Source organism: Toxorhynchites rutilus, chromosome 1 (assembly GCF_029784135.1).
Source record: "Toxorhynchites rutilus septentrionalis strain SRP chromosome 1, ASM2978413v1, whole genome shotgun sequence".
NCBI lineage: Eukaryota > Metazoa > Arthropoda > Insecta > Diptera > Culicidae > Toxorhynchites > Toxorhynchites rutilus.
Window position 1 is genome coordinate 74,654,055 of NC_073744.1, and position 27,041 is coordinate 74,681,095.

General features: G+C 38.7%; 3 protein-coding genes across 3 annotated transcripts in view; 2 read left to right on the plus strand and 1 right to left on the minus strand.

Annotated features, from left to right (window-relative positions):
• LOC129778362 (beta-alanine transporter-like) overlaps positions 1-559 on the minus strand; it is a 40,975-nt gene extending 40,416 nt beyond the window's left edge. The window contains exon 1 of the mRNA XM_055785233.1: positions 330-559. The gene's annotated coding sequence lies outside the window, so the exon portion shown is untranslated. The remainder of the gene's footprint in view (positions 1-329) is intronic.
• A 4,352-nt stretch (positions 560-4,911) lies between these two features.
• On the plus strand, positions 4,912-6,967 carry LOC129761081 (uncharacterized). The gene is made up of 4 exons (XM_055758782.1): positions 4,912-4,970; positions 5,174-5,350; positions 5,429-6,794; positions 6,914-6,967. Exons 1-4 carry the CDS (start codon positions 4,912-4,914, stop codon positions 6,965-6,967), a joined length of 1,656 nt encoding a protein of 551 aa, XP_055614757.1.
• An 11,878-nt stretch (positions 6,968-18,845) lies between these two features.
• Positions 18,846-20,425, plus strand: LOC129763107 (uncharacterized). The gene is made up of 2 exons (XM_055761879.1): positions 18,846-19,856; positions 19,915-20,425. Exons 1-2 carry the CDS (start codon positions 19,458-19,460, stop codon positions 20,188-20,190), a joined length of 675 nt encoding a protein of 224 aa, XP_055617854.1. The 5' UTR covers positions 18,846-19,457; the 3' UTR covers positions 20,191-20,425.
• Positions 20,426-27,041: the final 6,616 nt, after the last annotated feature.

The following is a 27,041-nucleotide window of genomic DNA, read 5'->3' on the forward strand; positions in this document are numbered from 1 at the left end:
CCGTCCCGATAATTGATGAAGTTTTAATAAAACTTGAGTGCACTAGCAAGCTCATTTTAGGTGCTTCAAACATTGGGAAATGGTTTAAGGGGGCGACCATTCATACATGGGTCCCCTTAAGTCTGTTCAAATCATTACTGCACACTCTGCCCCGATGTGACTCATTTCTAGTCGATATTGTTACAACATCGAATGTAGATTATCACCATTATTTAAAACACAAATAAGTGCACAAGTTCACAACTATCCATCTTAGTGAGTAATTCGTATCGCAAACCGAACTAATTCATCACATTTTCTCACGCTTAATTGATTTCGGGTCAAAATACCTTCTCGTACGTGGACCGCACACGGACACACCGGAATCCTGCGAAATATCCAAATGCCAAACAGCTCACGGATTGTTCATCCCGAGACGAATACAGCTGGAACGCCGCTTATGTTCAACCTCCGGTTCACCCGTTTGCGACCGATAACACATCGGAACTGCCCGCTGAGAAAATGTTCGAGCTGCCGGCTAGCTAATGCGACTTAAAGTTGCTGTGAGACTGAAAAGTATTCCATGACATTATCTTGTTAAAAAACACACAAATCTGCTCGCGGGAAGACAAAGCCGGTACTGCACAGCATTCAAGCTCGAAAGTAACTTAATCTTATTTACGCACGTAGACATCCTAAGCCGCAGGAACAGAAACGACGACGACGATGACGGCGTTGAAGATGATCATTTCGAGCTGCTCTCACTTTTCCTGGTGTACCACTACTTACGGCTTTGATCCGGTGCACTTGTTGAGTGTGTGCATTATGATAAGCAAAACAAACCGGATCGTTCAGTTGATAGCGATTGGTGCTAATCTAAATATAACATTGTCCTCGACAACTCAAATCTATCATTACCCAATTCACTTCAATTGGCTCTGTTTTTGGAATGTTGACCCCTTGCGTAGAAGAGGAAGTACTTCGCGCTCCGCAAAATGAAAAAAACATTCTGAATAAAGTATCAAACATAACTGACAGAAGAAAGTTATTTTCGAGCTCTCCGCTGTTGTTAGGTGTTATAAATTTTGTAAATATTTCCATAACCAAAATTGCACCATTACCCAAAACGGCCATAAGACACGGCTCACATCCCTCCGAATTCATACGTGATATAATAACACAATCCTCCGTTCGGTGGTCCTTCTGATAATCATCGATAGCGCACACTTACCCCCCACACCCACACCAAACATCCGCCTTCATCCGCTGCTAAACGCGCTCGTCGTCGAACGGTGCAGATTTTGTTTATTAAAAAAACCCTTTCGTTCCGCAAACAAGTTTGAAAAAAAATGTCCAAACCACAACAAACAATCAAGCGGGTTTCAACAATTTTTCATATTGGGCCTCTGTGTTCGCGGCTCGATTGCTTTCCGAAGCTCGCGCTTTGGCTCCGTTTGAGTCCGCTCTGAGCCGATGAAAAATCGGTCGAGTTTGTTAGTCGGAAAATATGTTTATCCAAATTAAAAACACAAATAACGTCCCACAGTCGTTGGGGAGGAGCGTTCGAACCGTGCGCACCAGACACTGCATCCTGGCTAGGGGTGCTTGATTTTCCAGAATTCAAGGAATGTGGCTCCTTTGTGGTTCTGCAATTGTTTCAACTATGTTTGAATCTGTTTTGGAAACTATTTTAAATATGTGTCCACTGTTTTAATGAATAACATAATCCAATTCAATTCCAATGTTCTCAACAGTTCATCGATTCGAAAAAAAAAAGAAATTAGAAAATGGCGTTCAATCAGTTGTAATCTTGTGCTTAGGGTCATTGTCTTGGTAAAATCCTCGATTCCTAAAGAAAAACATGTAGCGAAGTGTGAACAAAATGATATTGAATCGAGGATTCAAGTTTATTCTTAAAACAGATAGTGTAGAATATTGTATTAGCCAAACGATCCACAGATAAAAAGCTCATATTGTCAGTACTTTAAGCAACACAAAATCATTGTACCGCAAACAAAGCTCTCATTAGCATTATAATAATCATCAGAGGAAAGCTCAGAATCATCATGACAATATTATTGTCACTCGAACAATGTTCATCGTAGGCACATCATTGTAAGCACAGAAATCTCGAAATCATCAATATCGCTTCACGCTACACAAATGTCCATCCAAACGCAACGCAATCCTCATTGTAACGTAACACATAAGGTGTTGTTCTCGCCTTTATCATGCCAATCTTATAAAACTGACCGAATGACCAAATAAAACCACTCCAAAAGCAGATTCGAGAGAATTCAGTTGTACTAAATTCAAACGCGTTTCTCTATTCATCCGAAAAACGGTTTCCGGATCGGTTCATCTTGCGCCGAGTAGTAAACCCTTCGACGTCCGGTGTTCATTGAAGCACCCAGCCGGTGCGTTATCAGATAGCAACCCTTTTAACTATGATATGACACTATGAATTTATCCAAATAGAACGTTCTGAAACATTGTTTTCGACTTTCAAAAGAGGGGAAAAGAGATTTGCATGGTGGAGTACGAATACGAGTTTGTATCACTGTATGTTAGTATGTATGTTTATTTATTATTAGCTAACCCGGCAAACTTCGTCCCGCCCAACATTTGTTTGCAGGCCCCCCTCCCCGCCCTCAGAAAGGTGGAAGGAGTGTTGAACCACTTTAGAAATGTTTCTTGTCCTCTAAAACCCCCACATGCCAAATTTGGTTCAGTTTGCATGATTAATTCTTGAATTATGCAGAAATGTATGTTTCATTTGTATGGCAGCCCCCCTTAGAGAGGGGGGTGGAGAGTTTAACTACCATAGAAATATTTATTGCACCCTAAAACCTCAACATGCCTAATTTGGTTCCATTTACTTGAATAATTCTCGAGTAATGAAGAAATTTATGTTTCATTTGTATGGCAGCCCCTCCTTAGAGAGATGGGTGGAGTGTCTCACCACCATAGAAACATTTATTGCACCCTAAAACCTCAATATGCCTTATTTGGTTTCGTTTGCTTGAATAATTCTCGAGTAATGCAGAAATTCGTGTTTCATTTGTATGGCAAATGAGATTTTTTCAATACCTTTCAGTAACTCAAATAAAGAGCGTAAAATTTTCTTTCTCCAAGAAAATTGCTCTTTGGGCTCCCTAGAAACAGTAGGGGTGTTTGGTTTTGCTAGTTTGAATTTAGTCAAAGCAAAGATGGCGTCGAAACAGCACGTGCTCCGTGAACGCATTGTACGGTTCTACGAAACGCATTTCCAGCAAGGAAAAAAGTTCACGGTGGCACATTTTAAGGAAGAAAATGTACCTGTCAGTACGGTATATCGTATCCTGGGTTCCCTGAACGTAGAGCGGAAGGTCGGAAGTGGTCGTCCGGTGACGATAATGACGAAGCAGAGGAAGACATCGTTAAAGAAGCTGTTTGACAACAAGGACGCAACCAGCCTGCGTGACGCCGGTCGGAAATATGGCTGCTCCCACGTATTGATCCATCGGACCCTCAAGATGGAAGGAATCGTCTGCAGGAAGAAGACGAGGTCGCTGGAGTACACGGAGGTGCAGATTGAGACGGTTAAATCACAGTGTCGGTGGATGACCAAAAAATACCGCGGGACGTCTTTCGTTCTGGACGACGAAAGCTATTTTCCGCTGTCCAAAACGCATATTCCAGGAAATGATATTTACTACTCCAGCGACAAGTCATCCACACCACCTGAAGTGAAATACAAGTTCAAGCACAAGTTTGAACAAAAGGTTATGTTGTACATCGCCATTTCCGGCCGGGGCATTTCAAAGACTTGGTTTAAGCCGAACGGTCTGGCAATCAACCAACAAATCTATCGAGAAGAGTGTCTCGATAAAATCCTGCTGCCGTTCCTGAACGAGCATCACGCGGATGGGAAGTACGTCTTCTGGCCGGACAAGGCGTCTTCCCATTACGCCAAGAAGACGCTGGCGTATCTTGAGGAGAAAAAGATACCGTTCGTGCCGAAAGATCGTAACCCAACAAACTTGCCCCAGTGCCGCCCAATAGAGGATTTCTTTGGCTCACTCAGTGCCCTAGTGTATGAAAACAATTGAAGGGTCAAGGACACGAAGCAACTGACTACAAGAATCCGGAATTGTATCCGGAAAATGGACGTAAGTGCCGTACAAAGTTCTTGTGAGAGCATCGCGACAAAGTTGCATCGAACAGCAGACCACGGCCCTTACTCAAACATTCACTGACATTTTTTTGAAGAAAATACATTATTTTATTAATAAAAAAAACCGCATATTTGAACATGTTTAAGAAGTAATGTAAGAGAGTAAACAAAATCTAACAAAAATGGAAACACTTGTTAATTACTTGAAAGAGTAATAGTTAACAAACAATTCTGTATAGAGTTTTGTTCGAAGTTGGACAAATATCTATTGTAATACAAATTGACAAATGCGAACTTTTGCCTTATAGTAGAGGCAACAGTTCGCACTTATAGAATTGAACTCTTGAGATAACTTGTAGCAAAAAGCAATGATTTATCATTAGTAGCAGGTGAAAGCATCATTAGTAGCGTGTGAAGGCATCATCTAAGTAGGGATGGGATATCGATGACTTGCTCCTTGTTGAATCCCATGATTTTGACTAAGCCGATTCAGCGTAGATTTCGAAAAGACACACGATGCATCCTCATGAAGCTAGATGTCCAATCTCTTCCTGCCAGTTATGAAACCCCTCTCACGCTGAAGGTTACGAGTTCAATTCTCACTCCCGACATTCTTCCAAAAATAGAAGTAAACGTGATGAACCTACCAAAAGTGTTGAAAGTCACTATAATACATAAAAAATAACCTGATTGGATCCGTGCTGGATTTTGTTGGCTTCCGCAAAAAACAAGCACCAGACACCATCAAGATTACATTTGTCCAATGATGATTTGCAATGGGGTTGTCCTGTTTCTCACACTGCTCACTTTCAAATACTGGTCCGAACCACCCAAGGTATTCGCTGACACATCATTTCATAAGTTAAAATGTTCATAAAAGAAAGATTTGAATCATATAATCATTTATTGATATAAACCTCTTCCTCTGAGCTACTTAAGGAATACAGAGGTCTGTCATAACCCGGACGTTTTAAATCTCTCTTCCCAAGCATCTCTATATTCGCTTGTAAGTCCTGAATGAAAACATTTTACTTGTAGGTGGCAACGAGGACCAGAGTTCCTGTACAAAGACGAACGGGATTGGCCAGAACAAGAGAAGAACTGGGTCACTTCCGAGGAGATGCGGATTGTTAACCTACATCATCGTACCGGAACTGAGGAAATATTTAAATTTGAACGGTTCTCCAAATGGGAATGCTTGCTGAGGACTGCTGCGTACGTTAGAAGATTTTGATATAACTACCAGAAGAAAAAGAATGAATTAACGCTCCCAGACCCTGAGATATTGAACAGAGAAGAACTTCTGGAAGCAGAGTTAACTGTGGTGAGGCTGATCCAACGTGAATCTTTCGCAAACGAATACGCTACACTGGTGTTCAACCAACAAGTTCCGATGGAACAACGGAAGTTAATTGATAAGAACAGCAAACTATACAAACTATGTCCCTTTCTTGGTGGTGACGGTTTGATACGGAAGGACGGAAGAATCGATGCCGCACCCTGGTTGTCATATGAAGCAAAGTTTCCGGCGATTTTGCCCAAAAACCATTACGTGACAACACTTATCATCCACAATCATCATCGTAAGTTCGGCCACGCGAACAACGAGACGGTTGTGAATGAATTGAGGCAGCGGTTTCATGTGTCCGAGATCAGATCGGCTGTTAGAAAGATGTCAGATAATTGTAGGAAGTGCAAAGTTCCTAAGGCAAGCCCACATCCTCCTCGCATGGGTCCGCTTCCGGAGTCACGGTTAAATCCATACGTCAGACCATTCACATTTACAGGTCTAGATTATTTTGGTCCCATCTCCATCAGATTAGGACGTAGTTGTGTTAAGCGTTGGGTGGCATTGTTTACCTGTCTCACGACCAGGGCAATTCATTTAGAGTTGGCATTCACTTTGGCTACGGAATCCTGCAAGCTAGCTGTGCGAAGATTTATTGCACGCCGTGGTGCCCCTTTGGAGATATACTCGGATCAGGGAACGAATTTCCAAGGAGCTAGGAAAGAACTGCAACAAGAAACAAACAAGTTGAACCATGAACTGGCTGCAACATTTACGGATGCGGCGACGCAGTGGAAACTGAATCCTCCCTATGCCCCGCATATGGGAGGTATCTGGGAAAGACTTGTACGGTCGGTGAAAGCAGCTTTGGCGGCAATGGAGATGTCCAGGAATCCGGATGAAGAAACCCTCATCACGGCTTTAGCAGAAGCAGAGTCCCTAATAAATAGTCGCCCACTTACGTATCTTCCATTGGATACGGAGGAAAATGAAGCACTGACTCCAAATCACTTTTTGCTGCTCAGTTCAAACGGAGTATGCCAACCAGTAACCATGCAGTCGCATAACACGTCAGCTATTCGTTCAAATTGGAAGCATGTACAGGTCATGCTCGATCGGTTCTGGAGCCGGTGGATCAAGGAGTTCCTTCCAATAATTTCAAGGCAGTCCAAGTGGTTCGGGGAAGTAAAACCGATACATATTGGAGATTTAGTCATGATTGTGAACGAAATGAGAAGAAACAGTTGGGAAAGAGGAAGAGTTGTCAAGCTGTATCCGGGGAAGGATGGGCGTATACGAAGCGCAGATGTGAAGACGTCGACAGGCATCGTTCAGAGACCGTTAACGAAACTGGCAGTTTTGGATGTGGGGGTATGTGCGCAACGGTACAAAACCCCTCGTCAACGTAAAACGCTTCTGGTTCTTTCCCATTTATATAAATTGTTTATGCGAAACTAACGCTTCACTGTCATTCGTTGTGAATACGTCAGATACAGAGTATATACCTCATTCACAACAGTAATAGCTCGGGAGTACAAAGTTGATCGAAATTTATAAACTAAATCGGTTAGTGAATACGATTTTTTCTATTTAGTTGTAAGTAATATTATTCTAAAAATTGAACACAACTAACTAAAAGACAGCTTACAGAACTCAACATTTATACTAAGAAATCGGTTACAAGTAGACGAATAAGTAAGGAAAGGAACATAAATTGTAAGTGAACTATGAATACGAATACGAATTAAAATTAAAATAAAAATATTTCAGCTAAAAGCTTACTCAAAAAAAACGATTTTGCCTTGAGGAATCCGAACCGTCTCTGTAACAATACATTAAACACATTTAACGGCAAACGGTGTGTACTTTTGCCCCACAAGCTCTTTTCCAACTATTCCGATTTCTATAGAAAATTATTGAAGTTTTTCACAAATACGAGTACGCATTATGAATGGTTTCGGACTTTCTAGTTATTTCAAATAGCTTAGTCGTTATCCAGAAAATTGAATAAAATAGATCAAAACAACGCAAAACCTTTCTTACGTTAAAACTTTCCGCTAATGGTATGAAATGTATATTGTTTATACGTGTGGGCTGCTGGTGCAATTATGTATTACACGAATACAGTATTGGAAAAATTTTATGCCTGTATGTTTCAAAAAGTCAATTGCGCACTTTTGCCCCGTTTGTACAGATTTAGAAGTAAGAGACATCATATTCCAATTTATCACACCTCTGACGAAGATTGTTCTTGCGTTCAGGGTTGCCAACTATAATTTTAAAAAATCCGGATGAAATCAGGATATCTCATATTATGTTATCCAGAATTTTCTTGTCGGTTTTTGGAAAAAAACATAAACATAATTTTTATAGGTAGTCATACATTTATTCAATTACATATGCACAGTTTTCTCCACAATTTTCAGCCATCATTCACGTAGCATAAAAATTATTTTCTCTCAGAATTTTATTACACTGTCCATAGAATCGAAGTTCTTGCCTTTGTGATAAAATGCAATATTCGACTAGTTTAGCTAGTGGGATAGCCCCTTTAAGCCAAACTCCAAAATAATTTGCCGTACTATCAAAGAGACATAAAGTTTGGCGTTGTCCTGATGAAACACGGGGCCTATCATATTGAGCAACCCATGGCATTGAGTAATTCTTGCATTTTGACGCTCAATAGATGATAGATGATCCATTCTCATCACCCATCACGATTTTCTTCAAATTGGCATGTTAAAAGCCGAAAAGGTCATATTGTGTCGATGTGAGATCGTGTCAAATGCTTTAGAACATCTTTAACATCAAATCTAGTATACCAATTGAAAGGGAAATTCGCTAAGATTTGTTTGATATGCTATACATCAATAATCCAGAAACGGTTTAAATAAATAAAAATTAGAATAGTTCCCATTTTCCCAAACATTTGCTCACCCCGTACAATCAATACAGGCAACTAATGCATTCGTTTCTGCCCATTTTCAAGTTATTTGGTATAAATGAGCCATCCGCGATTTGAAATCACTGTTTCAATCCGGCTAGCGAGCGGTACTAGTACTTATTATTAGTACTAGTTATACGCTTATCAATTATTGACCCGGAAACTCATTTCAATAGCTTAAAAATAACGTTGAAAAAAGGCTAATGAAATCAAAAATCTGTACATAAACTGGTGCCCATTCGGAAATCCGTTTCAAGAACGTCGTTTGATATTTGCTGAACACGGTTTACTGAGGAGCGTCGAACGCGAACGCTAATGAAGTGTCTTTGTCAAGGCAGGTTGGAGAAGGAGTTTGGATTCAGTTGTTCCCAAGGGGCTTTCTCTGGGCAAGAGACGAATGAACTGCAAACGTTGAATGTCTCCATAATTCAACAAGAAGAAGAAGAAATATATTTAGTTGTGATTGCGAAGTGACATGAGAATGGCCACGATAGCTCACCAAGCACAATGCTCTTCTCTCTCTATCTCTCATTAAGCCGTACAGAAACTACTTTGTTGTTTGGTGGGAAAGGGGTTAATGGTTGATAACGACTCACAATATTCTGTTCCTGCTCTTGAAGGCTTCCCTTTGTGGCTTTGACCCTGAAAATTATGCTCCCAACCAAAATCAAGGTTCATTATACGAAACGTTGTGTGTTTCTTTTTACGTTTTTGTATGTATGAGAATATTTCAATTACGACTCTAGGTGAATATGCCAAGCTAATTTCATGCATGTACCTACAATTTCAATGATGATTCAAACAAATTTGGACAAACAACATCGCATAAAACTATCCTCTTTAACATGATATGTGCGAACGATCACTTTACCCCCACCAAGTGACACCTTTGCCTCCACACTAAAAATGCTTTTCTTCTGATGATGTTAAATGTACAACAATAAGCTATGCTTTGTGAAATGTGAGGATTAGCGGTATGTGAATACAAGAAATTGGCATATTCCTTAGGCTGACCTTTTTGCCCTCATTTCCATCACTATACTGTCTTCAATGGATAATCGGATTTTCGAGTACTGACGAAAAGAAAAACGTAAAAGAAAAAATCACCAAGACACAACGAAAGATAATATTAGTTGCTTCAACATTCATAAACGGCTCTACTGGCTTCGGCATCTTCAATGAAAATTCCAGTGCCTCTTTCAAACTCAAAGATCCTTGTCCCGTGTATGTCGCTGAACTGGGTGCGATATATTACGCATTAGGGATCATTGAAACATTGCCCATCGACTATTATTTTATTTTTTCAGACAGTCTCAGCTCAATAGAGACAATCAGCTCAATAAAAGTTGATGAACGCTCATCTTATTTCCTAACAAAAATAAGACAACTATTGAGTGTTTTGGTCGAAAAATTAGTCACGATTACCTTAGCATGGGTACCCTCTCATTGCTCGATTCCGGGGAATGAGAAAGCGGACTCGCTAGCTAAGGTGGGCGCTTTAGAAGGCACACTTTTTGAAAGGCAAATTGCTTATAATGAATTTTTCCACATTCCTCGTCAGTATACGCTCGTAAGTTGGCAGCGCATGTGGAGTGGTGATGAGTTCGGTCGTTGGTTACACACGATTATCCCTAAGGTCTCGACGAGTGCATGGTTCAAGGGATTGAATGTAGGTGGTGATTTCATTCGCGTGATATCTCGGCTTATGTCCAATCACTACAACCTAAACGCGCATCTCTATCGCATTGGGCTCGCAGCAAACAATCTTTGTGATTGTGGCGATGGCTACCACGACATCGAGCATGTTGTCTGGTCGTGTATCCGTGTAGCACTGAGAGCACAAGGCAGACAATCGGATATCCCCGTCCGGGATATCTTAGGTAGCCGGGATCCTGATCTTCTGCTTTATCTATACCTGTTCCTCAGAAACGCGATGTCAACGTTTAATGATGTTTCCTTCGTTGTGTCCCCGTTTCATATCCCTCCTATCCGATCGATAAACTTTTAATTAGTCGCGGCAATACATACACACACTCTTTACAGATAAACGGGCCGCAGGTTGTGCAGTCCACTGATCATTCAACAAGAGCCAAAGGTTGTACCGCTTATGACAACTCTACACGAGCTGATGATTGCGCCGGCTAGTGACCATTCTATCCTGGATTCCTCGAGTCGAGAGAGACGCACCACGCTAGGTATCGGGTACAGACCAGAGGGGCGTTGCTGATTAATGGTAAGCCCATCCCAATAGGAAGTATCCCGTGTCGGGCACACGTACAGAGCATCGAGGACTGCAACATACCAATTATGAGAACACTTGTAATACTATCCTCGAGCCAACCGCGAGTAATCGGTTACATATTACTAACATAGTTGTAAGCAAACATTGTCGAAATATTGAACTCCCGGCCCCGTTAGGCTGACGCCATATGAGCCTTAATAAAAATATATATTTTGGATAAAAAAAATTCAATGACACCGAGAATGAACCGACTTTTTCGTCGATGAATTGAAAACCAAATAAACGTGTTGATGAATCTAAATCGTCACAGACACCGTGATAAAACAGGAAGTGGGTTATATCTATGGTATAACCGCAAGGGTGACGTAGGACTATCGTTGATTTAGAGATCATTTGTTCGAAGTTGAATCTAAATCCATTCTGAATGAATGAATAAATGAATATTTGGGGGACTTCGAAAACGAGAGCGTTACGTTGGAGGCACAAGGTTTTATGCATCCAATATAGGATACGAAAAACCTTGTTCTGAAGAATAATCTTCAGAAGCTAACCTGCTAACTGTACTTGATTGACAAATCACAAACCCAAATGTATTATATGGATATTTTATGGATAGAAAACATTAAAATAAACTCTTTCGCTTGAATGTCAATTCCAAGGGGAACTGGCAGATTATTTTCCACCAACGATTAGATATTTCCACATTTTCCTCGATACTGGAAGCCCACCAGTGGTTAATACTAACTCGATAACCACCTGTTAATAGTACTTGATTGAAAAATATTTGGTCACAGTGTTACACGGATAGAAAACATTCAAATAAACTCTTTTACATGAATGTATTTTTGAATTCCTAGAGGAACTGGCAGATTATTTTCCAGCAATGATAAGATCTTTCCGGAACTTTCTCGATGGTGAATGGCATCCAAACGGAAAGAATTCTGCGCGTGTATGTGTCGATCCTTCGCCGTCCACCTCCTCCAGCACGTTAGGCAACGATGTTGTCTTGTCGATGTCCTCACGAAAAATGAATGTGTCTCACCACCAGAATATCGCTTAAGTATGCTTTTTGTGTGTGATTGAATCGAGAGAAGGTGTGGTTTACGATGGCAATTTGGAAGGCAAATTAGAGGGGAATGAACTCTCTGAGCTCGGAACTTTCGGCGACTGAGCAATAATCGATTGCGGGCGCATACAATATTGGATACGGAAATATCCTACTGATGGGGAAGAATAATCTTCTGAAGCTATCCTATTAATTGCGATTGATTGAAAAACCACAAAACCAAATGTATTTGGTCATAGTGTTACATGGATAGAAAACATTCAATTAAACTCTTTCACATGAATATATTTTGAAAATTCCCAAAGGAACTGGCAGATTATTTTCAGTAACGATTAGATATTTCCACATTTTCCTCGATACTGGAAGCCCACCAGTGGTTAATGCTAACTCGATAACCACCTGTTAATAGCACTTGATTGAAATATATTTGGTCACAGTGTTACATGGATAGAAAACATTCAATTAAACTCTTTCACATGAATATATTTTGAAAATTCCCAAAGGAACTGGCAGATTATTTTCCAGCAATGATTAGATCTTTCCGGAACTTTCTCGATGGTGAATGGCATCCAAACGGAAAGAATTCTGCGCGTGTATGTGTCGATCCTTCGCCGTCCACCTCCTCCAGCACGTTAGGCAACGATGTTGTCTTGTCGATGTCCTCACGAAAAATGAATGTGTCTCACCACCAGAATATCGCTTAAGTATGCTTTTTGTGTGTGATTGAATCGAGAGAAGGTGTGGTTTACGATGGCAATTTGGAAGGCAAACTAGAGGGGAATGAACTCTCTGAGCTCGGAACTTTCGGCGACTGAGCAATAATCGATTGCGGGCGCATACAATATTGGATACGGAAATATCCTACTGATGGGGAAGAATAATCTTCTGAAGCTATCCTGTTAATTGCGATTGATTGAAAAATCACAAAACCAAATGTATTTGGTCACAGTGTTACATGGGTAGAAAACATTCAAATAAACTCTTTCACATGAATGTATTTTTAAATTCCCAGAGGAACTGGCAGATTATTTTCAGTAACGATTAGATATTTCCACATTTTCCTCGATACTGGAAGCCCACCAGTGGTTAATACTAACTCGATAACCACCTGTTAATAGTACTTGATTGAAACATATTTGGTCACAGTGTTACATGGATAGAAAACATTCAATTAAACTCTTTCACATGAATATATTTTGAAAATTCCCAAAGGAACTGGCAGATTATTTTCCAGCAATGATTAGATCTTTCCGGAACTTTCTCGATGCTGAATGGCATCCTAACGGAAAGAGTTCTGCGCGTGTATGTGTCGATCCTTCGCCGTCCACCTCCTCCAGCACGTTAGGCAACGATGTTGTCTTGTCGATGTCCTCACGAAAAATGAATGTGTCTCACCACCAGAATATCGCTTAAGTATGCTTTTTGTGTGTGATTGAATCGAGAGAAGGTGTGGTTTACGATGGCAATTTGGAAGGCAAACTAGAGGGGAATGAACTCTCTGAGCTCGGAACTTTCGGCGACTGAGCAATAATCGATTGCGGGCGCATACAATATTGGATACGGAAATATCCTACTGATGGGGAAGAATTATCTGCTAACTCGATAACCACCTGTTAATAGCACTTGATTGAAATATATTTGGTCACAGTGTTACATGGATAGAAAACATTCAATTAAACTCTTTTACATGAATATATTTTGAAAATTCCCAGAGGAACTGGCAGATTATTTTCAGTAACGATTAGATATTTCCACATTTTCCTCGATACTGGAAGCCCACCAGTGGTTAATGCCAACTCGATAACCACCTGTTAATAGCACTTGATTGAAACATATTTGGTCACAGTGTAACATGGATAGAAAACATTCAATTAAACTCTTTCACATGAATATATTTTGAAAATTCCCAAAGGAACTGGCAGATTATTTTCCAGCAATGATTAGATCTTTCCGGAACTTTCTCGATGCTGAATGGCATCCTAACGGAAAGAGTTCTGCGCGTGTATGTGTCGATCCTTCGCCGTCCACCTGCTCCAGCACGTTAGGCAACGATGTTGTCTTGTCGATGTCCTCACGAAAAATTAATGTGCCTCACCACCAGAATATCGCTTAAGTATGCTTTTTGTGTGTGATTGAATCGAGAGAAGGTGTGGTTTACGATGGCAATTTGGAAGGCAAACTAGAGGGGAATGAACTCTCTGAGCTCGGAACTTTCGGCGACTGAGCAATAATCGATTGCGGGCGCATACAATATTGGATACGGAAATATCCTACTGATGGGGAAGAATAATCTTCTGAAGCTATCCTGTTAATTGCGATTGATTGAAAAACCACAAAACCAAATGTATTTGGTCACAGTGTTACATGGATAGAAAACATTCAATTAAACTCTTTCACATGAATATATTTTGAAAATTCCCAAAGGAACTGGCAGATTATTTTCAGTAACGATTAGATATTTCCACATTTTCCTCGATACTGGAAGCCCACCAGTGGTTAATGCCAACTCGATAACCACCTGTTAATAGCCGCGCGTGTATGTGTGTGTAGCGATGTCTTCCCAGGGAACCGTTTGTGGCATCACTCTCCTCCTGATAGATTCCCTTCTGGCCTAGGGTGCACAAACAGGCTCTTGGTGACACCGTTCATCCGCGCTTTCATGATAAATAAAGAGCTTCACCGCAACAGCGACAACATGCTCCAATCGCTGTTCAATTAGAACTGAGTGGATTTCCGAGCGCCGCTCGCTTATATACCGATTGGTGATTTCAATAGCCTGTTTTGAAAGCAATTTTAAGACTATTGAAACAAGTTTTTGGATCAAGAAGTAACAAGTATATAACGCGTAGACATTTTATCTTTCGAATGAAGTGTTTATCATACCATTTCGTTCAGTTGTTTCGGAGCTATTAACGCTCAAAATCTCGGTCTCCGGCGTAACGCTTTCGTTTTCGAAACTTTGATTTTACACCCCGGTATAGAAATGAAAGACGTAGTCCTACGTCAAAAAACGTGAGTTGATCGGTGGAGATATTTTTCATTTAAGAAAATTACTTTATGATTTCAACAGGGCTGTGGAGTCGGAAAAAAAATTCTTGACTCCGACTCCAACTCCAACTACGTCTCCTGTTAGAAAAATGAAAAAAACTCGAGATCAGGTTTTTCTACCATATTAACCTTACAGTGAAGGAAATATATACAGGGTTTTCCATTTCGGGCTTCCGAAAGTATACAGCCCTGCGCTGACAACCGTTTGACATAGCTGTCAACCAAAGCGTCATATCGTTAGTTGAATATCTGTCATTTTACAATATGGATCGTTTTAGCATCGCACAACGTATTAATTTTGCTAAATTATACTATAAAAATGATGAAAAACCGGCAAATGTTTTTCGAGCATTACGGACGGATTTTGGTCGTCATGGACGGCCTACAGAGCACACAATCGCTAATGTAGTGCGTAAATTCGAACAAACCGGATCCGTAGTGGATATTGTGAAACCTGTGCATCATCGTAATGTGCGTTCGGCCGAAAATATTGCTGCTGTTGCTGCCAGTATGGAGGATGACCCGAATGTTTCGATTCCACGGCGTGCTCAGCAATTGGGCTTGTCAAACACATCATTGTGGCGAATTTTGCATTTGGACTTGCACCTACATCCATATAAAGTCCAACTGGTAGAAAAATTAGAGCGTGGTAACCATGGTATGCGTCGGGCATACGTCGATTGAGTGAACGAACAACAGCAGCAAAATGCTGAATTTTCGCATCAAATTTTCTTCAGCGATGAGGCACATTTCGAGCTCGGTGGCTATGTGAACACCCAAAATTTCCGTATATGGGGCTCAGAAAATCCACACGTGATTATTTAGAGGCCATTGCATCCGCCAAAAGTCACTGTTTGGTGCGCATTATGGTCTGGTGGAGTCATCGGGCCGTATTTCTTCGAAATTGAGGACGGCGAGACGGTAACTGTGAATGGTGAGCGCTATGGCCGCATGTTACCCTTTTTTTATTGCCACAAATTGAAGATATGGATACGGATGACATGTGGTTTCGGCAGGACGGCGCCACGTGCCACACAACACGACCGAACATGGCCATATTGCGAACGAAATTTGAGGGACGCATAATTCCGCGTTTTGGTGATGCCAATTGGCCGTCCAGATCATGCGATTTGAACCCGCTAGACTTTTTTTTGTGGGGTTATGCGAAAGACCGTGTCTATGCCAACTCTCCGCAAACTCTTGAACATTTGAAAGACAACATTCGTGAAGTTATGACCGAGATACCGCCCCATATGTGCCGAAAAGTCATCGAAAATTAAATGTTCCGGATCAAGGTGTGCGAGGAAGCCCTAGGTGAACATTTGAATGATGTTGTATTTCACACATAATGGCATAAACCAAACTTCAATTTGAAATAAAAATTTCATCGAAATTCGAATTCTAAGTGTGTTTTATTTCAATTTACTTTCGGAATTTAAAATTGGAAAACCCTGTACTAGAGGAGTTTCATGCCAACTCGACTGGCCGTTGGCAGCACCATCTCAGATAGCAGTGAAACGTTGTGGGTGTAAACACACGGGTCATTTAAGCAACTTTGCATACTTGAAATATTCTAAAAATAATCTATGGAAAAAAACAATTTCTTTTCTTTGTTGTTTACAAAAATTTATAACTTAAAAACTATGATACCTACGAAATTCTTGTCAAAGGATGAAATGTAGGAAAAAATACCAAACATTTTTTAGAAAAAGATTTTGCTGGAAAAAAGGTTAATTTATTTTTCTCAAAAACATTTTTTTTAAATTCCAAAAAATATATGTAGGAATAGCACTTATTATTTCCAACAAGTCGTCCATACATCGGAAGATGGGCATTTTTACAGGGAAAAAGTTTTTCGAACAACAACTATTTCATGTTTTCTTTGAAAAAATACAACTAATTCTAATTTTGTTTAAAGTCAAGATAGCGATATAATGTATTCGACAAAGTTTTAGATCTTATTGAAATATAAACTTTTGTCGAAGACATCAACTTTCTATCTTTTATAGTTTTTGGAATATAAGTAATTTTTGTATGAAGACTCCTGAAGAAAATAATGTTTTGCTCGTAACATTTTTGTGTGTAAATTCTCACGTTTGACATGTTCTTGACATGTTTCTAAATAGAGAAAAGTTAGCAGAGCATGTAAATTGCGATAATTTATACATAGAAATGTTACGAATTAAACATTAATAGTATTTTTTTCAAAGAGAAAATTAAAAAGTTGTTGTTCGAAAAACTTTTTCCATGTAAATATGCTCATCGTCCGATGTGTGGAAAACTTGTTGAAAATTATAAGAACTAAAATTTTAGTCAAAGAATGGAATGTAGGAAATTATTTTGGTTTTCATTAAAAATTATCAAAGAATTTTTTGGAAAAAAAAATTTCATTGAAAAAAAAATATTTTGAAAATTTTTCTCGAAAACAATTGGTTTTAAAATTCTGAAAAAAATAGATATAAATAGCCTTTATTACATTTACATGGAAAAAGTTTTTCGAACAACAACTTTTTCATGTTTCCTTTGAAAAAATGCTATTAATGTTCAATTCGTTACATTTTTATGTATACAATATCGCAATTTACATGCTCTGCTAACTTGTCATGTCAAGAACATGTCAAACGTGAGAATTTACAGACAAAAATGTTACGAGCAAAACATTATTTTTCTCAGGAGTCTTCATACAAAAATGACTTATATTCCAAAAACTATAAAAGATAGAAAGTTGATGTCGTCGACAAAAGTTTATATTTTAACAAGATCTAAAACTTTGTCGAGGGTTCAACACACATTTTAGTGTGTGCTTCTTCAATCACAATGCAACTGCTATCTTGTCGCTTATAAATAACGTAAATAGCTGTGGTTGACCAACACACAAGCAAACGGTTCGAACGTGAATAGGAAATTAATACGATCATGAAATAAAATTTTGTTTTATTAGCTAAATATTGGTCGGAGTCGGTAATATTTTTCCGACTCCGACTCCGACTCCTTACACAATGAAATTCCTTCAGAACTCTGTTCTGCTTGAAAATGCTTTTTATATGAATAAGGCGTTTCGGTGCCTTATGATACTGAGCATATCAAAAATATTGGAATCTATCTATCAATCTAAATCTGGATTGTGGACCTGCTAGCCTTGACATAAGCGCACACTTCTGCTATACATTCAAATTCAATCTCTGTAAAACATACAAACAATTTGTTTAAAAAAAAACGTTCAGTTTCGATATAATCTAAGACAACGAAACATCCGATGAAGTTGGAGCATCCCTACTTTCGCTACTACAACGATAACAGAAATGCCAAAATCTGTTCTTTTTTTCCACGATATTGCGAGATTCTCTCTTCCCTTCGTCCTGAACACAAAAAAAATCGCGTTCGGCGAAATTCTTTCACAGGCAGTGACTGAGAGCGTGAATAAGATCACGATCCTCATTGTGGCAATGCTAGGTTCGATATTTATTTCGGATTTAGAACTCTCCTCAGCGTGAAACGGCAAACAGCAAACCTTCAATGAAACATTTTGGTACAAACACTTTCGAACAAATTGTCGAACCGGATAACATCGAAATAGGGAGGCAAAAAAATAAAAAAACAACTATCACAACGTGCGGCTTTGCGTCAACATGGAGGAATAATTTCCATGTTGTTTCCCCCAGCAGCTATATTTGATGTGCCATCCCAAATCGGCTTTTCACATTTTTGGCCAATACATCTTCAAAGGTTTTAGTCTGGAAGAAAGCCACAAAACTGTTATCCCGAAGAGCAACAAATATGAAATTAACCATCGACTCCGCTAAAACATTTGAAGTACAGTATGGTGACGACGGTAAAAAAAATTTCAGCTCTTTTACGAGATAACCTATTTAAAGGACGATGAATTTCCGGCTTCCAAATACGGGTGTTTATCTTTTCCCGCAAACAAAATCACTTCGCAAGTGGCAACACGACTGAATGGAGGAATGGACAGATAGATAAAGTGTAGCGATCATTTCGTTATCTCCATAATTCATTTTTATCAGCATTTTATTGAGGTAGATCATCATTGTATTCATGAACTACTGAGCGAGAAGAAATGCGAAGCTCGTTTACAAGTTGAAAAAGTGCCGTAGAGATAATTTGAAAAGCTGTGCTAATGTCTACTGTCAAGTTAAATTATTTTGTTGTACTGTGATCGCCAATGGAACGATTTTTTCTTCACAAAAAAAAAAGTTCTATTGGGCAAATTGTTGTTGTTCATTGTACTTTCAACAGTTTTTTTTATAAAACTACTATTTTGTATCCGAATTTGTAAACAGTGCAACCTCATGAATTTTAACCATCGCAAATCTCGATTCCGATTGAGAAGCCTGCCAAACACAATATACCCCCTCACTGCATTCCACACGCACATAATCATTCTCCACGCTGAATGCATTTAGATGTCACTGAATGTATGTTGCATTTATGCATTCAACACCGTTGCACCGTTGAATAATTACTCTCGTAAGCAGAACCTGGAATCGGTGCATCATCATCACGCAGCTACTTTGTTTAACCGTTTTGCACGGCTATCAGCTATCAGTGCCAGAACTGTTCCACAGTTTTGGTTTTGTTTACAATTTATCGTGACGATTGTGGGAAGCTCAGTCGGCGGTTTGCCTTCGTCATCAGCAGTTCTGGGGAATTCCGCCGACAATCCAGTCGTCAAGTTCCATATTTCCGTGTGCTCGTGTTCGTGCTGTTCACACCATGTATTCCCCAAATCCCAATCCATACACCCCGATCGATCCTAGCTCATTCGGACTAGACCCAGGACCTCCGTACCCGGTATATCCGGCAGCCGACATGTCCCACGGCTATAATTCAAAATATGGACCGGCACCTTCAGGATTTGGCTTCGGAGGAACCGGTGGGCACGGAAGTGCCTACGGTCCGCCTGGGCCTTCTTCCGGCGGATACGATTACCATGCTCCACATCCGCATTCATATCAACCCCCACACCCGATTCCCTTCATTAAGTTCAGCCCGAAGTCCGGGAGAAAGGGAAAAGGAGCCGCACTTTCGGCTCTCACCTTACTGGCTTTTCTCTATTTTTTAAACCTGCTACAAAGCTGCCTAAAGGAACACATGGAAACTATGAATCCGACTGTAACTAAGCGAGACTGATTCCGTCCGATTCCCAACAATTTACTGATCGTATTTGTAGGTCATGGTGATGACTGCTGGTGCCACCAGACGAAAGGATGCCGGGGAGATTCTGCTGAGCGATAAAGATTCCACGGTTGGCGAATATGCAGCTGTCGATGGATACGGAGTGAATGATGAGAAGTTTCGACCCATTACTTCCGGATGGAATCATATGCCTGTGGCCGGCTCCGAAGGGAATGAAAAACATGGATATGAATATCACAAGCATAGTGCAGGAAGTGAATGGTTTCGAAAAGATGGTGGTAGAAAAGATAATAGTGATTACTATCAGTGAAAAGCGAAGCGTAGCCCTGTATTTATTGAAGCTAGGAAAAAAGGAAGCTATATTTTAAATAATTGAGATACTTGTTGTGTGTTAATGAGAAGCTTTTTTTAACAAATATGATTTAACTGGCTTGAAATTAAACCTTTCATTCAAATCAGAACTCTAAAGATACCAAACTCTATTGAACTATCCACAGCCAGCACAATCACTACTCAAATAGATTTTCGGTTTTGGTATGAATTTAACATTTTTATTTAGCAAAAAAGGAGCTCTCAAAAGCTAAAACGGAATGGCTTCTGTTTTATCATTCAGAAATCTCTAAACGAATAATGGGCAGCACACTATGGGGTATTTCCATACAAGCAAACGGACGAAAATACGTTCATCATTATTTAAAAACATCAGGTATTCTTTCTACTTGTTTTTATCGAAATAAGTTGCTCAAGTTGCAAATTTTGATAGAGGTGTGTTTTTTTTATATGAGAAGAAGAAATTATATTTGGAAGAAGAAATTATATTTGGAGAAATTATATTTGGAAATTATATTCGGGATTCAGTCCCTCAGACTTTTGTGAAAAGTGGTGGTTATGTTCTTTATCGCAAAACATTAGACATGTTTTTTTTTATTTTTTCGGTAGGGTGACCATTTCCAATTAAGGGCTTTCCGAGGAACCAACTTTTTCCTGTTTTTTCCAAAAATGGCTTTTTTCAAAAATCCATAACTTTTGGATCACTGAACCGTTTCAGATGATCGACATATCAAATTGAAGCCAAAGAACTAGCTTACAAAACTTGCAAAAACAATGGATTTTGTTTTCGTAATTATTTATTGTAGTTGTTTTTGTTGTTTTCATGGCTTTGGAATAGAGGGCACCATATTTTTTATATTTTTCCATACCTCATACCTTACATACCTTGATATCAGAGATGCTATTTTTCTCGTTTTTGAGATATGATTTTTCAAAGTTGATTCCATTTTTCCCCTTTTATCCCAAAATGACTTTTTGCAAAACATCATAAGATTTTAACTACTTAACCGATTTCGATGATCGACATATTAAATTGAAGCCAACAAGGTAACCTTCTTTAAATATCACAAGTGTGAGAAGACTGGATTCTAGTCGCATAGGTCTAGTCTAGTCAAATAGGAATATTGGACGAAGACGTAAAACATGTTAAATTTGAAAAATCATATCTCAAAAACGAAAAAAAAACATCTATGATATCAAGATATGTTATGTAGAAAATCCTTAGGTTTCCAGAAGAAATATAAAAAAATGTAGCGCTCTCTATCTTTAGCCGAGAAAACTATGAAAAACTGACTCAATCGATAATTACAAAAACGAAAATCCATTTTTTTTTCTCCAAAAGTAATATTTTTTCAAAGCAAACCAATTCAGAAGCTTCAATTTAATATGTCGATCATCTGAATCGGTTCAGTAGTTCAGAAGTTATAAATTTTTGTAATGGAAAAAAGGTGAAAAAAATTTTTTATCGAACCTTTGGTTAACTTTGGGAAATCATATCATAAAAACGAAAAAAAAATAGCATCTCTGATATCGAGATATGTTATGTAAAAAATACTCAGTTTTCAAGAAAAAATATAAGAAAATATAGCGCCAATGTCGCCAATGTCGCCAATGTCAATGTCAAAACGTTAAACCAGAGATCGATACATGAGATGTGTTTATATTTGTACAATTCAGACGCTGTCTAGACAGACTAACATTGGTTAAGTTAGCTTTGATGTTTAGCTCCATATTTTCAGTACTTAATGAGAGACGAATATGCATTCTCGTAGAACTTCAGAAAAAGATATTTTCCCACATCTCTTTCTCTCTGAAAAATAATTTTCGGTGAAAAGGAAGATACAAAAATTTGAACACTGCACAACTCATCGAAAACTAGATTGATTGACTGAATACTTATTTCGCAGCTTCGCGAGAATCTCTGCGTTAGACAAAATCAACATTTTCATCATGGTGAAGTACACGAACGAGCGACACTTAATAATTATCAAAAATTACTACCGAAATTTGGAATTGGTGGTTGCTACTTCAAGAGTGTTTACTCCTATTTCGGCCGTAATAATCGCCCCAGTCTGCAGTCTGTACATACCCAGCAAACATTGAATCGTATAACAAGCGGCGTCTATACTGCATAATTTACCTCATATTTTAGGTGGTATATGATGCACCTAACTTACATGTACATGCAAAAGTGGAGGCGATATACATTAGAGTGTTAATGCATGTATGGGGAAAAAGATCTTACAATTTTCAAAAATTTATGAAATGGGGGTAAGATGGACATGTTAAAAAGAACTTCAATTGTATCGTTGGAAACTCATGTTTTCTAAAACTTAAAAGCAGTTTCTTACAGTTCAATATACTGGTTTTCGAAATAACTGGCCAAATTTTTTATAAAAAAGTGTTTTTCCATGTTTTTTAATTGAAGTTAGAACACGTCGAAAAGTAGAACCTGTTTATCGATGCGGGTATAATGGACATGTAGTGGGGGGAATATGGACAGGTTCATAAAATATAAATCGCTCGCAAGAGGAATAATTTCGCTCTCTCTCTCTCAGTGTTTGTGTGTCTAGAAACTGAAATAGAACAAAAAATGAAAGCAATAGAAAAAAGAGTTGAATATTCTTCGCTTCACTTTCCATCATACATTGGATGTGATTATGGTTGTGACTGTCCATCTCAACCCCACCAGTGCAATTATTTCAATAATTTAAATTTACCACTTACGAATGAATTAACTTTTCCGTACATACACCCAAAATTGATTTTTAGCTCGTGTTTTGTCATCCCGATTTATTACATTGAATGAGACATAACATAACAGAAAATGTCATGACTCTCAAATACTGGTAAGCATTTGTATAATGTAGGGGAAGTGGGGGTATAGTGGACACCCTAAGGAATAGGGCCATTTCCAGCGCCCACATGCCGATTTAATTCCCGTTTCTCGAAGAACATTATAGTTCAACTCATTGTCCTTCAAGATAGCAAACGGCTTTTACTATAAAAATTCAAAATAGTACACTTTTCATCATTAGAAAAGAAGGTGAAAAATCGAACTTTTTTTTTGCTTGGAGGTAAAGTGGTCACCTAGTGGGGGCAAAGTGGTCACCGCACATATCAAGCTAAATGGGATACATTAATGGTTTTTTTTCGTCCAAATTTGTTCAAATCATATTTGTGATAGTAGGTACATGTATGAAATAAGCTTGGCCTATTCACCTAGAGTCTCAGTTTAAATTTTCTCTTGCATGCAAAAACGTAGTAGGAAACACATAACGTTCCGCATAATGAGGCTTGGTTTAGTTGGAGTGCCATATTTATCCAGAGTCAAAGCCACAAAAGGATCTTCTTCAAGAGCAGAATATGATGATATATATATCAGCTTTAGTAAACAGAACATTGTAAGTTGTTACTCATCTATGACCACTTTGCCCCCAAACATGAAAATATTTTATATGCTAATTAATCGCTGAGATTAAACAAAATATCTGTTCACCTCTCCTAGAATATGTTAACAGTCATCCAAATTGATGATTTGTCCAACATATCAGATTGAATAAACTAAATTTCATGAGAAATTCCTTAGATACCATTCGCACAGAACTACGGCCAAATGTCTATCGCGAAAGTAATTTCTGTTTTTATTTGTATTTTGACATGCGACAGCTCTACTGAAGTGCAGGGTGATTCAAAAGTCATTAAATTCTTCAAACATAAGGGGAATTTTAATACGGCATATATCGTCAATAGTTATACTACCAAACAAGCAGGTGACCACTTTGCTCCCCATGACCAATTTGCCCCCACTACCCCTACATGGTACAGCAATATAAGAATGATACGAGCGAGCGAAACAACAGACAAATAAGCTTTCCACATACTTTGCCACATTCACGGCCCAGACCGAGTTAGATATTGCTCTCCTTCATGCGCTCCTTTTTGACGTAGGACTTCTTCTTTCATTTCTATACCGAAACTTTGACTTTATAAGTTTCGAAAATGAAAGCGTTACGCCGGAGACCGAGATTTTGAGCGTTAATAGCTCCTAAACAACTGAACGAAATGGTATGATGAACACTTCATTCGAAAGATAAAATGTCTACGCGTTATATACTTGTTATTTTTTGATCGAAAAACTTGGGTTCAGTCCGTCAAACGTAACTGAAGAGAGAAAGAGAGAGCTTAAATCGTAAGTCCCCACTCCTTTTCCTGTTCGGGTGCAGCACTACACACAAATATAGCTTCCCGACCGAGGACGAGTCGTTATTCAACCGTCGAGCAAGTAGCAAGGGCAAAGTGCAAATCCAGAGCAAATAGCAAGAGTAGCAACTTATTGCAAAAGTAGCCATAACATCAGCAGCAGATTTTCTACCGGAGTGCAATTCTACCAGCAAAAGAATAATGGCGCATTCGCATGCGCATTAATCGCATAAGTGTAAATAAAGTGTATATATTAGTATTCAGTGATTATGATTATAATGAATAAAGTGTAAATAGTACTCAAACACCATGTGTTCATTCTGCACTGCTCAAACCCTTTCCGAAGCACATCCCAAAAGGTTAGGCCTTTCACAGCACGGAGCGGAGCCACAAGGGATCCCACCCGTCGACTAAAGCGTGTGAAACACGAGGGTTTCTTCCACGCACCCGTTGTATCCATGAGTGGAACAACATCAAACATATACAGTCCACCTCACAGTTCCCAGCAGACGGAACAACTTGTTTCAATAACCTTAGAATTAAGCTAGCGCCGCTCGGAAATCCGCTCAGTTATAATTGAACAACTAATTATTTTCTTCCGAATTCCATTCACGTTATCTTCATATCCATTTTAACATACCCTTTGTGAGCTTATTCTCGAGTATTTTTATTAAAGCTGGCTGGCTGTTTGAGTTTTCAAAAAATCAGACAATGAAATCAACCACTTTGTTTGAAAACAGAATTTTCTCGTCTAAACATCAATAACTTTCGCTTTTACAGGTTCGGTAGTACCTGATGGCTATAATGAACCTAGTAAAAACAAAACATCTGCAATATCATCGTGATCGATGCTTCCGTTGACCTACAACCCTTAATTGTTAAATCATGCTGAATATTGTCCTTAAAAATTCATGCCGATTCTAAGGAAAAAACCCAAAGGATATTTTTGTAGGCATACATCTTTTCCATCATAGATGCACCGTTTTTTCCTGAATATTTCAGCATCCTTCATGCAACATGAGAATTTCATCCTCTCAGAACTTATGCTATACAGTATCTGGTGTGTAAGGCGGGTGGAGTTTTAGAAGTACCCTAGAAGCGTTCTGGATCGTTGATTTTCATACGTTCAGCTGCTAGCAGTTCAGCTGCTAGCAGTTGTTGGAATTCATCGAAACTAGTTGAAGTAGTTGAGTTGGAATTCATCGAAACTAGTAGTAGGTAAAAGCTCATGATACAGATTTTCTTCCAGTCCTACCAGACCCAGCCATAACTTTCTTCAAGCGAAAACCTGCTTCGGGGTTCCATTCACTTGCTAAGATTTTTTTTTAAATCAACATTCTTGTATATGATTTGCCCTTTACAATTCACTACAAATATGTATTTTCGTCGCGTTTATGAAACGAATCGCAGATTGAGATAAGTCCCTTCAAGTGTTTTTCGGTAAAATAAACCCTTATTCCTGAATCCGGTCGGATTTGAAATTAGCACAATGTTGCGTTCTTTAAGAGGGTATTCTAGTCTAAAAATTTGAAAAAAAATCATTTTTTTTTTCATATTTCTCTAATTCAGACATTTAAGAATATACCATAGAAGAGACTTTTTGAAAATCTCATTATTTACCAAGTTATAGCCATTTTAGTGATGCGATATCTTATCTAGTACGGCCATAACAATTAACTTCAAACGCGTTTTTCTCGAAATATGTTTTTCAAACTGGTTTACACGATATCTCAAGTTCTACTTATCCGATCTATGTTTATATGAATACAATCTGTATGTATCTTTCTATCGCATGAACCAATAAAAAATTATAATTTCGTAACTTTACTATTTTAAAAAAATCAAGAACTTGAAAAAAAAGTTTTTAACAGCATTTTTTTCCTTCAAATTTCCGCCATTTCATCAAAAAACACATTGTTGACTTGTCCGAGGTTCATACGATAGTGGTATCTTTACTGATTCAGAATCTGTTCGATTTGTTTGTTTCAGAAAACCAGAAGTGCTGGAATCTTGTACGCCATGGCCCTTTTTTTTTGAACCCCCTCACTCGATCAGCTTCTAATTATGGATATATATTTTTCCGTTCAATTATTGTTTAATTGATATTACAAATAGTGATATAATGGATGGTAAAAATATTCTTTGTTTTACTTTTTAGTAGCTCGAACAAACGTCCGAAATTCGTGTCTCTATCCCCCTTAATCTGAGCGAGTCAAATCCTATCGGATTGTACAAATATTGCAACCTTGAAATGCAGAATGCAAAAGTTTATTTTGTTCGGATTGCGATTTGTCAAATCCGATCGGGTTCCGTAATATGGGTTAATATGTAGTCCATGCATTGCCCCATGCCCTCTATTACCGGTTGGAATAAATTGGATCTTAGTTCATGTGTGTTACCTTCAGAATATGCATTTCAGGAAAGAGGTTCAGTCATATGAAAAAATATGGATGTTTGACCGAGCAGCACTCTCAGGCAGTTCAGTATTTTTATTGATGAATACTGAGCACTCAGGGCGGGCGTGAAGTTCAAAAAATCGTGTAAATACAAAACAGATCTCATTCAATTTTGATTTCTAACTTGAATGTTCTACTTTAAAAAATACTTAACGTTTCCACGTGGACAATA

Excerpts from the sequence above, each read along its gene's own strand:
- LOC129761081 (XM_055758782.1), top strand. The coding sequence starts at position 4,912 with ATGGGGTTGTCCTGTTTCTCACACTGCTCACTTTCAAATACTGGTCCG. Across the intron at positions 4,971-5,173 it reads ACTGGTCCGAACCACCCAAG|GTGGCAACGAGGACCAGAGT; the intron begins GTATTCGCTGAC and ends TTTTACTTGTAG. Across the intron at positions 6,795-6,913 it reads TGGCAGTTTTGGATGTGGGG|ATACAGAGTATATACCTCAT; the intron begins GTATGTGCGCAA and ends TGAATACGTCAG.
- LOC129763107 (XM_055761879.1), top strand. The coding sequence starts at position 19,458 with ATGTATTCCCCAAATCCCAATCCATACACCCCGATCGATCCTAGCTCA. Across the intron at positions 19,857-19,914 it reads TGGAAACTATGAATCCGACT|GTCATGGTGATGACTGCTGG; the intron begins GTAACTAAGCGA and ends TCGTATTTGTAG.